This window comes from Meleagris gallopavo, chromosome 3, assembly GCF_905368555.1.
Source record: "Meleagris gallopavo chromosome 3, MGAL_WU_HG_1.1, whole genome shotgun sequence".
NCBI lineage: Eukaryota > Metazoa > Chordata > Aves > Galliformes > Phasianidae > Meleagris > Meleagris gallopavo.
Window position 1 is genome coordinate 5,569,688 of NC_139406.1, and position 15,625 is coordinate 5,585,312.

The window sequence follows — 15,625 nt, forward strand, 5'->3', positions numbered from 1 at the left end:
CCAAGGCAGGAACTGAGACCAGCAAAGTAAGTATCTTCAGGCCTTTGGATTACAAGGAGCTGTCCTGGTGTCCATACTCACTATTCTTAAATGCAGCAGGTTGAGGGAAGTGATTCTGCCTCTCTACTCTGCTCTCATGAGACCCCAATTGGAGTACTGCATCCAATTCTAGATCCTCCAACACAAGTAGGGCATAGAGCTGTTGGAGCAGGTCGAGACGAGGGCCACGAAAATGATCAGAGGGCTGAAGCTGCTCCTCTACAATGACAGGCTGAGAGCTGGGAATCTTCAGACCAGTATGGGGCTACAGGAAAGAGAGTAAATTTTATATTATTTATATTAATATATTATTTATATTAATAGGAAGAAATTCTTTACTGGAAGGATGGTGAGACACTGGAACAGGTTGCCCAGTGAGGTTGTGAATGCTCCCTCCCTTGAGGCATTCAAGGCCAGGTTGGATGGGGCTGTGAGCAACCTGCTCTAGTGGGAGGTGTCCCTGCTGATAGCAGGGGGTGAAACTGGATGATCTAAAAGGTCCCTTCCAACAGAAACCACTCTATGATTCTACGACAATATGTCTGAGAATGGATTCTTGTACATTCCCATTAGTTTCTAAGACAGAGAATCATAGAATCATAGGATGGTTTTGGTTGGAAGGGACCTCAGACAACAGGAGCTTTGTGAGGACTTTGTGAACCGATCATTTTTTCCACTAAGTATCAGTAGCTCATTTATGTGTTCTGACTTAGAATCAAAGATGTGTTGGTTAGAAGGGTGCTCTGGAGGTCACTCAGAGAGCCCTCTGCTTGAAGCATAACTATCGCCAACACTGCACCAGGTCAGCCACAATTTCCCCAAGGCAAGACCTTGGGGATAGAGACTACTTAAGCTTTCTGGGTAACTTCTTCCAGTGCTGCACCTCCTTCCTTGGGAAAATAGATGTTTGGTAAAAAACATGTTCTTTCTCTGTTTCTTACATATAGAACCTTCACTGCACTACTAGTGGGAAATACTGAGTTGCATACACCTCCTAAATTTAATACTGAAGCAGGAGAGGAGAAGTGAAGGAGTCAAGGAACAAAGAAACTTTTCATTTCTTATCCAGTTTGCCAAGTTCTGCTCAAATAAGTAGCATCTCCAAATTGCCATCATGCGAGGACTGTTCTGATATCTGTGTGCTCCCAGCTCAAGTATTAAGCTAACAGCTAAGACAGCAACAAAAGCCATGATGACAATTCTCATCTTCTCCTATGTATGAAAGGTATGAGAAGCGGGAATAAAAACCGAGCTTGGATGTATGGAAAACCTGAGTTACTGACATTCAAGGCCAGGCTGGATGTGGCTCTGGGCAGCCTGGTCTGGTGGTTGGTGACCCTTCCCATGGCAGGCAGGTTGAAACTAGATGATCCTTGAGGTCCTTTTCAACCCAGGCCATTCTATTCTTCTACGATACCCAGAGAAGTCTGAACTAAGGTTGAACCAACGGAAGCTGGAGGATACTGGTTTACTCGGGATGCATTTTTTAAACAGACCTGAAAAAGGGGCCCTGCAGAATTTATAAATATATAAAGTTTGTGAAAAACTTCCCACGTAGGTACGTGATGCATGTGCCTTTAAATACAACCTAGAGATAGACATCTACATTAGATGCAAATAAAGAGAAAGAAGGAAAAATACAAGAATTATAAAGAGAAATACAAGTCACCATTTCTTTAGAAATGTAAAAGACTTAGATGAAGAAAAGCTCTTTGTGAAAGACTTCTGTAAGCACACAGAGCTGAAAAATCTAATCCTTACACTGAGATCTCTTCAGATAACCTCTCAGTTAAATTATTTAATAACAGCAAGTGTAACAAACTCTCCAAATCTCTAGAATAGACACCTTCCTCTGTGCAATACTGTCAAACCTCGAAGCAATTCATAGGCAGACTAAGATTACCTGTCTAAAATGACTCTCTCAATTGACTTCCACAGTATATATTCTCCCCTTCCATACAGCAAATGGAAAAGAAGGAAGTTGTCCACATTGAATAGCTGAGGCAGGAAGTTCTGAATGGCACCGCTAGTGCCAGGGGAAGATATGGAAAGATCTGGGCTTATTTTGAATGCTACTTTGACACAGGTAATAAACAGAATTTTTCCCTGCAGCTCTTTGGTGCCAGCATTTGAAGATCTATTCTCAAACATTTCATCATCCTGCTTTGTTTTAGTGCAGATTCATGCTGACTTAACGATGCACTAGTTACCTTCGATTTGAAGCAACTGTCCACAGGGAACAATTTCAGAAGTGAAAGTCAGCATTAGAGTAGATTCTAGATTGACAATTAAAATTAGATTAATATGTAAGCAGACCAAAATAAGAACAGTTCATGACCCCAGGGACCTGGACAAGCTTGAGAAGTGGGCTCATGTGAACCAAATAAGATTCAAGTAGGCGAAGTGAAAAGTGCTGCACTTGGTTTGGGACAATTCCAGATATGTCTACAGAACAGGAAAAGAGCTCACTGAAGGTAACCCTACAGAGAAGGAGTTGGAGGTTCTGGCAAACAAAAAGCTGGACATGATCCAGCAGTGTGTTCCTGCAGACCAGAAAACCACTTGTATACTGGGCTGCATCAAAAGAGAGGTGGCCAGAAGGGAGAGTGAGGTGATTTTCCTCCTCTGCTCCGTTCTTGTGAGGCCCTGCCAGGAGTACTGCACCCAGGCCCAATGATCCCAGCACAAAAAAGATGTGGATCTGCTGGAGCAGGTCCAGAGGAAGGCTACAAAGATGATCAGAAGGCTGGAGAACATCTCGTATGGAGACAGTCTGAGGCAGCTGGGCTTGTTCAACTTAGAGATGAGAAGGCTCTGGGGTGACCTAATTGCAGCCTGCCAGTACTTGAGGGGAGTTTACAAACAGGAGGGAGCCTGACTTTTCATCTGGACAGACAGTGATAGGACAAAGGGGAATGGTTTTAAATTAAAAGAGGGGGAACCTATATTAGAGACTAGAAATAAATTCTTTACTCAGATGGTGGTGAGGTGCTGGCACAGGCTGCCCAGAGAAGCTGTAGGTGCCTCATCCCTGGAGGCATTCACGGTCAGGTTGGATGGGACCTTGATCAACCCCTGATCTAGTCGGTGGCAACTGCACCCATGGCAGAGTGAATGGAAGTAGATAGTCTGTAAGGTCCCTTCCAACCAAAGCCATTCTATGATTCCTTTAAGGTTACTGAATGCTGGGGAATTATTTTCACATGCTTTTCAACCAGATTTGGCATGCTTCTTTGTATGGATAATTATCTGCTTGGTACAGTACTCCACTATAATCTAGACCCCCATGAGTCTAAGATTCATTGAATTTCACTGAAAATGAAACACTGGATCCCAACTGAGAGAGAGTAGAACTGCCAAAGGGATCAAGACCTAAAGCATTAGCGACCAGTTACCCAATTACCTTTTGAGCACCCACTTTATCCTTTGTGAAAAGTCCCTTTTGGGACTCACGTCCTTAAGTCAAAGCAAGCAGAGCTTCACATGGTTAAGCACAGCACTGGCACTGTATAAACTGGGCAAAAGTCACAGGACTTAAATAAAAATCTGTCCAGAAACTGCCACTGCTGTGTAGGACTAAACAGTGCTGTCCGGGAAGCAGGAACTGAAAAACAGGAATACTGTAACTTCAGTTGAAGCAGAATGTCACCAATAATGTGCATATCAGTAAAGTAGTGTTGCTAATTTTGACAGAAAAATACAGTTGCTAAATTCTGCAGGGAATGGTCCATTTGATGATTCTCGTCAAGTATTAGGGGTTAGGGTTTGTTTTTCAATGACCCCTCACTTCAAAATCTGCAGCTGGAGAAAACATTATCATTAGGCTTGAGGTTTCAGCCCAAAAGCCAAGCTAGACTTGATGTTTCAATGAACTCAAAACCTCAAACTGAAAATCAAATGTGCAAACTTTATGGACTCGAACCAGAACAAACACTTGCTAGCCCCATATAAACAAAAACTACAGAGCTGCACATAGGTTTAAGTACTGAGACATAATGGCTACTGGCTAAGGCATGAAGAACTCCATGCTCTTTTGAAGTGCCCTACCAAATACTGGTAGATTTTCAGTGACCACAGAGTCTGTCTAGACACACACTGCCATAGCTTAGAGATGCTCAGGCCAACTTTAACTGAGAGCTCAATTGCCAGAAGCATTTTCTCTGAGTTCACAGAGATGTAGAGTAAAGTATCCCACAGTTCTGTGTGGCCACAGTTAAACTTCTTCGGTAGTTGACAGGCGTCTTCAAACTCATCTTCTGATGGTACCTGGAATACCAATCTAGCTACTGTGTCATACCAAAAAAATGTTTTGGTTGTCCATTCAAGCAAGAAATAGGTACAAATACATCTTTTGGTAATTGTCAGTAGAATATGCCAGGATGTGTCTAGAGTGCCACAGCAAATGCATTTAAAAAAAATAAGGAAAGGTTTCTTCTGCATTTTCAGCACAGACCTTCATCACAAGAAACTGCTGATGTAGACAGTAAATCTCTTCTCATTCTCATCTGGAATCAGATTTTAATTCACTGATAATTCAACACTACTCCTTGAAAAAATTCCCCCATTATTTCTGGGATGTATGATAGACAGGTTATTGCAATTATACTACCTCTCAAAGTTCAGCTATTCTACGTAAAAGCCCTGACCATATATACTGGTATTTGTGAGCTGTTTAATATTCTGTTCCTAGTGTTAATACCTGCTATTTCAAAATTGAAGTTCACTTAGTACAGATATTGTGTACTTTGCCAAATCTTCATGGTTCCACAAGCATTACCGTGGGTAAATTTATCTGGAATATATACAGACAAGAAGCAGAAAAGAGATCCAGACAAAGCTAAAAATGCTATATTTATGCATTTGAATGATGTTTTCACAACATTCAACCACATTTCATCATTAGAAAATATATCTAAGCAATTGAAAGGACTGAGACTCTGCATTTTAAGTGCTGTGCTTTTGGATCCCTGTAAAATGTCTTTGTGATAAAGACTGCAGTGGCAGTCCTGGAGGAGAGCAGAAATGTGGGAATTCAACAGGGCAGAATGTTGATCTAAATGCATCAAAATGATAATCACTCGAAAATACACACATGATTTTCTCTGCATTTACAGAATCTTCCTAAGGTTAATATTTCCATTATTATTTTGACTTACTAAAAATTGTTTCCTCCATTTCACTTAGCCCTTGGGCTAAACTGTTCCTATGGTTCAAAAGCAACTGCCACGATGCATATTTCAGTGTGAAAGAGGTTAGGATGTAAGATCCTGTAGGGTACTGTAATTATGGTTAGGATGTAAAAAGAAAATAAAATTTGTATAGAGAATTTGGAACTGCATTAAAACACAAATGAGCAAACAACTCACAGCAAAATATTAACATTCTGTATTGCTCGTTCACTTGCATTCTTCTTATTGTTCCCTCCTAATTTCATGAAAGTGTAAAATGGTTTGACTTAACTATGGAATATTCAATAGCTGCAAAACACATCACTTGACCTACACCACCAAGAACAAAACCACGGAACTGGGCTCCAAGTCACCTATTAGATTTGTAGTTCTTTTATGTCACAATTTCATTTTGACTCCAAAACTCAAATGCCTTGTTTAACAAACCTACACTTTCTAGTACTGGCTTTACGAACATGGAATGCCATCAAAGACAATGCAGATGTCAGAAGACAAGCAGATAGTGCAATCTTTGGTTCTTCATACAAATAAATCTCTAAATCCTAATGTGTTTTACAGACCCAAGAAAAACTGTGTGATGAGGAGGCTGCACAGAGATCAGTCAGGACTGCACGTGCAATGGCTTCAAGTCTATGAAGGGTACGGAGTTGCACACCGAATTAGTATCATATCCATGAAAAAATTAAATAAACAATGAAGTTTTGTGATTATAAATCATGCTACAGAGGGAAAAGCATACAGAAACACATCACAATCAATTCCTTGGTGAAACTGCTGATAACGCAGTTAATGTTTGTTCTTGGGCAAGGGACTGATTTCCTTTTGTTGGCTGCCCAGTTTTAGATGGGCATTTTACATGAAACACATTAAAAGTTCAAAGTGGAAGAACTATGTTTTTTCACCTGTGAGTGGTTTCAGCTTAGACTTCTGCATTACTGTCAGGAAGTCAGTTTTTCCATGCTTGTTACTGTAAACAAAGATTGTATGGCAAGTCTCCAAATGTGATAGCTTAAGGACCAAACTGCAGGAGTGACAGGCTATTTCTACAGAAAGTGAGAATGACTGTGTATTTAGACTGTATGTGGAGTGCTTATTACTTTGCTGCTTGGAAAGCATAGCAAACACATGCAAATATACCTTGGCATACATATATACAGTGTGCTGAAATGGTGAGTGAATAGGCAGGGAAAAAAACCAACAGCATCACTTGTTATTAGCACTGTTTCCCACTCTGTCTTTTAATGGCTGCTTATATCTATCAAACCTCAGTCTAAGCTCTGCTTGGTTTTATTTTACCTTTCTTTGTAAACTTACAGCAAAATAACATTTGACACGTCCAAGAAGAGTCCTTCTCCTCAAACAATAGCATTCCTTTGTAAAAACATTACCACTCCCAAGACTAGTAGCCAGAAATTAAAATTTGAGAAGCATTTATCTTGTACATTTTGGTGCTTCTCAGATATGAATCCAAATTTACCAATGCTGTAATGTTATAAAATTATTATTGTTTTTCAGATCTGAATCTCCTTTGGAATGCTGAAGGGTTTTTTTTTAGTGAACATAATCCACTCTTTCTGCCCTTGTGCAGGGCTTGCAGCAATGACACACACTTTCTAAACGTGCATTTTCCTATATCCAAGACCCTGTTCTGAGGTTCTGCATCAACAACTGAAGCCAATGGATGCTGTGCCATACAGCACCATGCAGCAGTACCATGTAGTGTATCTTGCATTGAAAACACTAAACTGGTGGAGATTGCACTGCTGTATCTATACTTCAGCTTCGTGTCTGTAAAAACAGGGATAATATCTGCCCTTCATCTCATGGGAGTGCGACAAAGATTAATCAGATTGTGGATCAGTAAGATAATACACACATTAACTGATGACAAAATACATTTCTCTTTGGAGAAGAGACCTAAAAACACAGAAAGAAAAAAAATGCACCCTAAAATTTGATGTATTTAGACTCATGTACAAAGCACTTACATTCTACCATCTTCAGTATGACACAAGCACATCCATTAATAGTCTTTGCTGGTTAAGACTTGCTCTCTGAATTGGGACTACAGTGCAGATGTTATATTGGCTGAGCAACATAAAAACCTCAGATGTGTGTTATTAATTTGTGAAATGCAGATTTGTTTCATTGTCAACAAATTGTGAGTAATTATCGACAAATGGTGAGAAACTGAGGAGCTCTAAAAATAATTATGGCCAACTGGATGAGTGCTTCCTGGTCTTACATCTAACACCAAGAAAATATTTGAAACGTCTTCTGCTCTCAATTGCCATTTAAATGTTCAACTCAGACATTTATAACTGGAGTCAGCTTCGGAATTTTTGTTTTCCTTCATCATTAGCATCCTATCCTGTGTTTTCAAGCATTTCAAAACATCACAAAACAAATCCTTCTGAATTACCCAGTAAAATATATGAAAACAAAATCTATAAACCAGAATAGAAAAATAGGCTCTGTTTTGCTGGTATTAAGTCCTTCCATGTTAAACAGTATAGGACATTGCTAACATACATTTTAACCAAGATAGCCTCTATTGTAGATTTAACAACAAATGAAGCTGATTACTCACCCATGCTATCAGTCCACATACCTTCCTCATTGCTAATGAAGACCAACCTTCCAGAATTAGCGCAGAGGAATTCCTTCCATAAAACTCAAACACTCTTTAGCTCTGTGTACGACAAAGTAACCTCCACCTGTAAGGTTCTACATTTAACAGTGAGATCTGTGTCCACTGCTAAAGAACCTTCCCTTGGTAAGTCTGAACAAGGCTTGTAGCACATAAGATCTATATAAATAACAGTGCAGGTTAGAAAGCTTTCACCATCCACAGGCTCCTCATGACAGCCTGGCATTATTGCTCTGACAACACACACAAGATATGTACCAAAATCTGGTTGTACACATATCTTGACTGAAAACAAGCACAAAGTAAATTCCTGGAAGCACAAAATGAGAACAGGGCACCTGTAGTGTGTCCTTTGTTTCATGCATTACTAGTGGTTATGATTCTCTGACCACAGGACCTAAATTACAGCTTTCTATCCCAAACTACAGAGGATGGTCTCCATGAAAATGGGATTGTTTTTATTTCTAACCTATTCTTTCCTGATCCAGCTACCTTCACCGCATTACTTCAATAAAAAGCCTTATTTGTGGGTGTAGGTTTCCAACAAAGCATACTCAGCATGCTTTCTGCCTTTTCCCCTTCATTCAACAAAACATTCCTTCGAATTTAAATGGATTTTTAACTTCATGTAAAGTAAAAGCTAGATAAATGCAATTCAAGTGTATTTTTGTTCATACTGAAAGCAATTGCCAAGTGTAGTTGCACTGCAGCCAAACTTGACTTCTTATAAGAGAAAATATCACCCTGTTTCCCAACTTCTGATAAAATGAGGAGGAATTTGCCTCTGACATGGAAACGTCTTCTAAACAAAAAAATGTTGTTGGAGATACCAGCTTGGGAGGAAACACAATTGTCTCAAAATCAGTAGCAGTAGATTCTTTCCCTTCCTAGAACTACTTCTTTGAAAGCTTCTTTTGCCATTCTTCTTTTTTTAAAACAAATGGGGAGAACAAATGGCATGCTCACATTCACTGTGCTCACAACAGGCCATCCTGTAGCTCAGCTCACAGCCAGATGTAATGTGCTAACGCCAGCTCCTTGCATTAGGATAATCATTTTAAAATGAGTACTTTAGGTGCTAAGATATAAGCTATAAGCTGCAACAACATTCAAATAGATAGTTATACACATATGCATCCAAGTAGCATGGATGTTCATCTGTTTCTATGTCCTTTAGCTGGCCTGAGAGCCTTCTACTTCCATAGAGCTCTACCTTCTTGCCTCAGTGCTGCACAGACCCTTCTCCAGCACAAGCACAAGCTTCTCCCAGCTGATAGGACAAAGATGTCTACAGAAACATGAGTTATTGTCCTCTCAGTATCACATGACAATAATCAAATTCACTGCAAAACTATATCCAACAATCTTTTCATGCTTTAGTTCTTTAAGCCAAATGATGTTCCTTATTAAATACAGTTTTATTCTCTTGGATTACAGTTTCATGCTAAAAGGAGAAATAGCCCTAAGAAAGAAGACTGCCATCTGCATCATCCTTACAAAAATTCTGTACAGAGATGTCTTAAACCTTAATGTCAGTGGGGCTGGTAAATACAACCTAGATATGGGAAAAAAAAAGCCTCAACAAAAAACGAGAGATACCAGAAGAACAGTACCATGACTTGGATAAATACAAAAAGCCAAATGCATTTCCTATTGGCCCACATATTAAACATTTTAATGAGGACTCAATTGTACACTACTCTTAGGATATTAAAAATGGAGAACTAAACTGACTTAAAATTTCTCTCAAGAAACATAAAAGAAGAAATAATCTAATACATTTTTATAAATCACTTACTTCTAATCTGCTGTTACAGACAATTTTATTCACTGATCACACTTGTTACATGGAAGAATTAAGGTTTGTTGAGCACCCTCAGAATGCATTCACCCACATTTCCCATGTTTAGTTTCTTTTTGGATTAAGCCTTTCTGCCAAATTTGCTTGGTTTCCAATCACAGATGAGGAACAGCCACTGTTTTAATGTTCAAACTTTTATATTACTGATTCAGCCCAAAACTAACCACATTTTAAAGAATTTAGGAAAGGACATCGTAAAACATGAGTATGACTCAAGAAACAGAAGTTTGCAAAGCTTCAAAAGAATGAGGTAACCAGAAGGAATAAGGTAACAAGAAGGAATTATGTTAAAAATGACTGTTCCAGGAAAACATAAAGGACAAACATTTTCTGTTTGGAAAATAGAAACCAGAGGGACACTACACAGAGATAAAAATACCTCATTTTATGCAGGAGACAGCAAAATCCTTCCACAACTGCATACTTTTAGAGTTTGCATGGCCCAATCCATTTCTTGGAAAATTGGTGTATCTTCATGAATAAACAAACATTTCAGAGAGTAAAGTATAGATCTTCTACTAGCATATGATCTTTTTTTTTCTTTTTCTTTTTCCTTTTCATTTTTTTTTTTTTGAAGTTTGGCCAAAGTTCAAAAATACTGACACATCCTAGCCTGTTTTGTTCAGAGGGTGCCAGCTGGGAGCAAAGCCCACTCGTGTCCACTGTGCTTCCTTCAGCTACATCAACAGGGGCTGAATTGGATCCACTGGCTCCGGAATCTGTAGAAAATAACTGTACCTACAAGCTACTTATATCTTAAACAGTCATCATTATCTGACATCAACACACACCCTTGTGTGCATGCAAAATTTATACTACCTTATTATACTATCTTGTATATATATTAAATATTTTTTTATATTCATTTCTGGTTTTAGAATACATCCATTCAAAGGTTACTTTTTCAAGATCAATTGAAATTGTGCATACAGAAGGAAAGACAAAAATGTCTCAATTCTACCTAAGAAAAGATTTTAGAAAAGAATACATGGGTTCCTGCTGAATGAGAGGCAATACAGCATTCAGCTGCAATTTGAATCTATATTATATTTAATAAAACTGCAATGTGTTCTCTTGTCCTAGTAAAACAGCATTCTACCTTACCAGGTCTGAATAATTTGTATAAAATTGATTGCTGCAGTTCTTAGTAAGAGCTCTAATTGCATTCCTGGTATAACTTAAAATGATAACCTTATCTTAATTAGTAGCATGCTACAGAAATGCTTCTGAAAGCCACGGAGGATTAACCTGCATTTTTAAACAGAAGCCCCAGGGCTTTTTTTTTTTCTTTTCTTTAATTTCATCTCAAACGTATGAGCTGGTGCTAAGTTATCAAGAAAGAAAAAAGTAAAATAATCACATTGAGAGAAAATAACCCTGCTGCCACCTTCTCTGGTCAGCGCAAGTTTCCATGCATAGGCTGATTTCTATGCACATGTGCACACATGCATGTCTGCTACTCCTCCACTCACAGCCCAAAGAATATGCTTACACAAAACATGTGTTTCTTATGTGTCCCCAGCACATGGCACATTCATCTCATCGCGTGGAGAATTATCCATGCCAGCACAGAGCCCTGTGTAGGACTGGAGTGGGCCGAGCAGAAAGAGGCTGTGACAAAGGGCAGAGGAAAGACACACTGATACATCACCCACCTACCGTAGCCACGGTAGAAGAAAAAAGAATCCATTAAATTTAACGTTAATATGAAATTAAAACAAACAAAGCTACCACCACCATCAACAAAAGCACTCAAACATGCCACCATCTCAGAAGAAAACTAACCCAAAACATTTAAACAACGTGCTGCAGACAGCCCTCTGAAGAGATCTCTGATGACAGAACCAGAAGTAACTCCAGATCTGCCACTGCAGCTGCCTGCAGAGCTCATCAGCCAGCCAGATGTAGCTGCGACTTCTACAAGCATGCACTTCACAACATGGTGAAGGCATACTGCCGTACTGTCAGGATCAGAAAAATGAATACTAGGAAAGTTTGGCAGCAAGTTCCTAAAAGCCCTTCATGCAAATCCTGCTTTTTCCTGGGCAATTTTCATCTGTTCGTTTTCTTGCTACATTTAAGCATATCTTTATTGTTGTTCTGTCAAAAAGTGACTCTGCTTTGTAGCTTAATAAACAATTATTAATCAGTTTTACTGGGATGATAATGAGCCCAACAGTAGCTGTATAGCATGACTTCCCTCAGAAAGCAATACTGGAACTGGCAGTTTGAACAGAAGAAATGCTTTGAACTTTTGTGACATATTACGCTATCGTTTGTGTTACATTTTGCTCAGAATTGAGTCCATCTTAATCCGTCTAAACTAAATAAACAAAACAAAACAAAAACAAAACAAACAAACAAAAAAACCCACACCAAAACAGTAGTAATTTCCTTTGACCTCATTCCTGCTGCTCCCACAGCACAGGCATGCACCTATAGCAAGCTACCAAGCAGTAAAGCCGAGCACATGGGTGTTAATGATTTTTGTGTGTGTGTGTGTCTATTTCAAATTAATTTTTATTTCTAGCCACTTCACACTAAAAAACACACTTGCTTTTTAACCAAGGTCACCAGCTACACTGCAGGCCCCAAAGGGCACAAGCCACTCTGAATGCATCCATGTGCAGCAGCCTATCTGTACACAGCACTGCAGGATTCTCCATGCCCTGCTGGAGCTCCCGGGTGCCGCTTCTGTATACAAAAGCAATAAGGTGCTGTTTCAGAATTGCTATAGTGATTCTGCTTAAAAATGGACATACTTAAATTGATAGGCATCCATATGTATGAGGCTATCCTTGCATGCATCCCTCCATGGCCCCTGACATTTGAATGGAATTCAAGAGGAAAATGATTAAACTCTTCCAGAAATGGTGAGATCTGCCCCTTGCCCCCCAACGCCCTCAAACTGTAGTATTTTCCTCTTGCAATGTGCTTGCATAAGCTGAACATGCATTTGTCGACCATTTTGCTACACGCTTTAAAGACAACGCCCTCAAAGCTGGAGCCTGTATTGCTTTTTGCTCAGTAGAGCTGACAGATACCTACTGAAGATGTCTTGCATCACACTAACCAGATAGGCTTTTGATAGGAGACTCTGCTTCTCATCTCAGCGTTTTCTTTACATTTTTCTGACGGTATGGATTGGAAAGAGAAGGACTGAATGAAAATCATCAGTTATCCAAGACTGCCTGCCTAATGTTTCTGCTTATGGCAATGAACAATCAGAGCAATCAACCTTGCCTCTAGTGTGATCCCAGCCAGTCTGTTAGCTAGTCCTTATAAATCCATCCATCACCTCTCTGAAAGTCACCGCCTTCCTTTTACCAAAGATAATGTATGTTACTGGGACTATATCACTGCACACGAAATAATTAAAGAAAGATAGACCACAATTTATGGCCGAGTCTGCGGACAGCAGGGCATTATTTTAACCATAAAATCACAATCTGCAAGGAGAGTGGCCAAGACAGAGGAGCCGTTAAAGACTTATAATTAGCATCAATCAATGTGACACTACTGTTGACATCTTTATTACTTTAAATACACTAATCAAATACTTCTGCATTGAGATAGAAAGATTGATAGGCAGACAGACACAGAGAAATCTCTACAGAGAGCAATTTTAAATTAGCTATTCAAAAGGTAACAAAAAAATAAGCACACCAGCGTAATTGCATGGAAATGCAGTGCATTGACTAAAGCTGTTTCTAGCTAGGATACTGGACTTGGGATGGTCAAGCCTGCGTATGAGATACCTCAAATCTGCCCTGAAAAAATCCCTATTCAAACATCTCAGTCATGCAGTGGGCTCCTCACTCTTCTAAGCTGAATCAACAAACATCCCGCAGACAATCTTTGCTTTAGGGCATTTTGAGTTAGAAAAATAATGGCTCAGCAACTCTTTATAGCACTACTCCACTCTACTTTTCTACACATAGGAAGTTTGATGGAAGAATATCACAGTATTATTTGCATACCCACACTGTGACTATCAATATTGCCTAATTGCATCCACATGCACAGACATTAAAATATTCTGTTACTATTACTGCTAATATAAATGTTTCACCATTAATAACCAAGAAGCTGTTTCACTTCTCCACTGCCTCCCAGGCCATATGCTATTGTACCTTAATGAAAGCACGTTTGAGGAGCAGCTCCCTTCTCTGTAGGACATCAACTTTGACATTCATGAAATGGGAGTTCCTCAACTAGCACTGGGAATCAACTAAATGTATGCATATCCTTATCAGAAAATATCATTTGGAAGGAATCAAATGATGGTTCTCCCACATTAGATTAAGTTAGGAATCATTTTATCTTCTTTTGTTTTAATAGGAAATAACAGTATTTTTAAAAATACCATTATACAGCAAAAAAGATTCAAATTTACTAGGTCTTACTTTGGTATAATTAGAGTCTTATTGGAGGGGAGACGTTAACTTTGAAAAGACATGGTCTGTTTCCCCTTCCCCCTTAATACCAAAAAACATTACTTTTACTTTTATTAAAAAAAAAAACAAATAATCTCCCATATATGTAACACAAGAGGCTATATGTTGTGCTTATTCTGGAGAGAGTCTTCCTTCCAAGAGGTCAATGGCAGCCTGCCAATCATTTTACCCATACACTGAGCATAAGGATTAACAAACCTGTGGAGATCACTGAAAAACAGAAGCAGCCTCCCTGAGCTGGAGGCTCCAGGTGCTCTGAGATGGCTGAAAGCTTCAGCAAGTGACTCCATTCAGCCATCTCTGCCCAGACACAGGGAGTGGTACTCTACAAGACAATAGAAAAGCCTTCAGAGCACTAAGTAATGGGAAAAATGCAGTGATTTGTCTATTGAAAATCCAATTAGCCTAAGCCAATATTTATCAGATCACTCTCCTTAAAACATTTTACTTCAATTTTAAGTGAGTTACACTAATTTGGATTGGACTATCCTTCTCTAATGAAACTGCCAAACCTTTCAGACGCTTTAATTCATTTCTAAATACAGTGGAGCCCTATAAAACAAGCACAAAGAGACTGCTGAATGCCTGTGGGGCTCCACTGCATTAAAACAAGCCAACCTATCAAGTGACAGAACTTAATGAAAGCTTTTAAGTGGTGGCGGGAGGAAATTCAGACAGAGGACCAAGAGTACAGATCCCCAACTGGGCAGCAAGCCATCTGTCTGCCAGTATTCCCGCACAGCACACTGGAAAAACTCCTGCATCAGAGGCCTGCCCAGCTCCCATGTCCACTTGAGATGTTCCCAGACACCCTCTCTCCTTGCCCTTCACTGACTCAGTGGGAACACACATCCCGTCCATCCCGTAATCTGAGCAGAGGGTTGTGAAAGATCCTATAATTCAATTATTTATTTTTCGAGGTTGACCTTATCGCTTGTGAAGAACAGCACAAGCAACCAGTCACAGAAGGCTTACTAATTCTGAATCAGCGGTGGGGCCCGCTGTATCAAAGGCCACGATGTGTCTGTAAGAAAGCAGCTGGCAGTAAACAGGAGTCGCACAGAGGGGAAATGACAGCCGTCAGGGTGCAGCCGCTTCCTGCTCCGAGCATTTGGCCGCTGCCAAAACAAAAACAATGCTTAAATCTGTGCAAACATCCTCAGTGACAAAGGGGAAGGGTATAGCTCACAGCATAGTATTGTTCACAAATATCAAGCTCACTCAGCATCCAAGTCCAAAAGAGCCCGATGCTGTAATTTCCAGACAGATAAATTTACATAATAAATAACACAAGCACCGGGCATTGTGCTTTCACCACTATACACCGAGCTGCACACTGGGGTGTATACAAATACTCCAAACTAATGTATGCGAGCATAAGACTTGGACATTTGAACAGTAATCTGTGAGCTAAAATTTGGCAAATGAT

General features: G+C 39.6%; 1 protein-coding gene across 1 annotated transcript in view; it reads right to left on the minus strand.

The window, feature by feature from the left end:
• LOC116216417 (uncharacterized) overlaps nucleotides 1-15,625 on the minus strand; it is a 165,260-nt gene that overhangs the window by 24,785 nt on the left and 124,850 nt on the right. Inside the window, exon 3 of the mRNA XM_085219904.1 lies at nucleotides 82-304. Coding sequence (XP_085076030.1) covers nucleotides 82-304 — 223 coding nt within the window. The remainder of the gene's footprint in view (nucleotides 1-81; nucleotides 305-15,625) is intronic.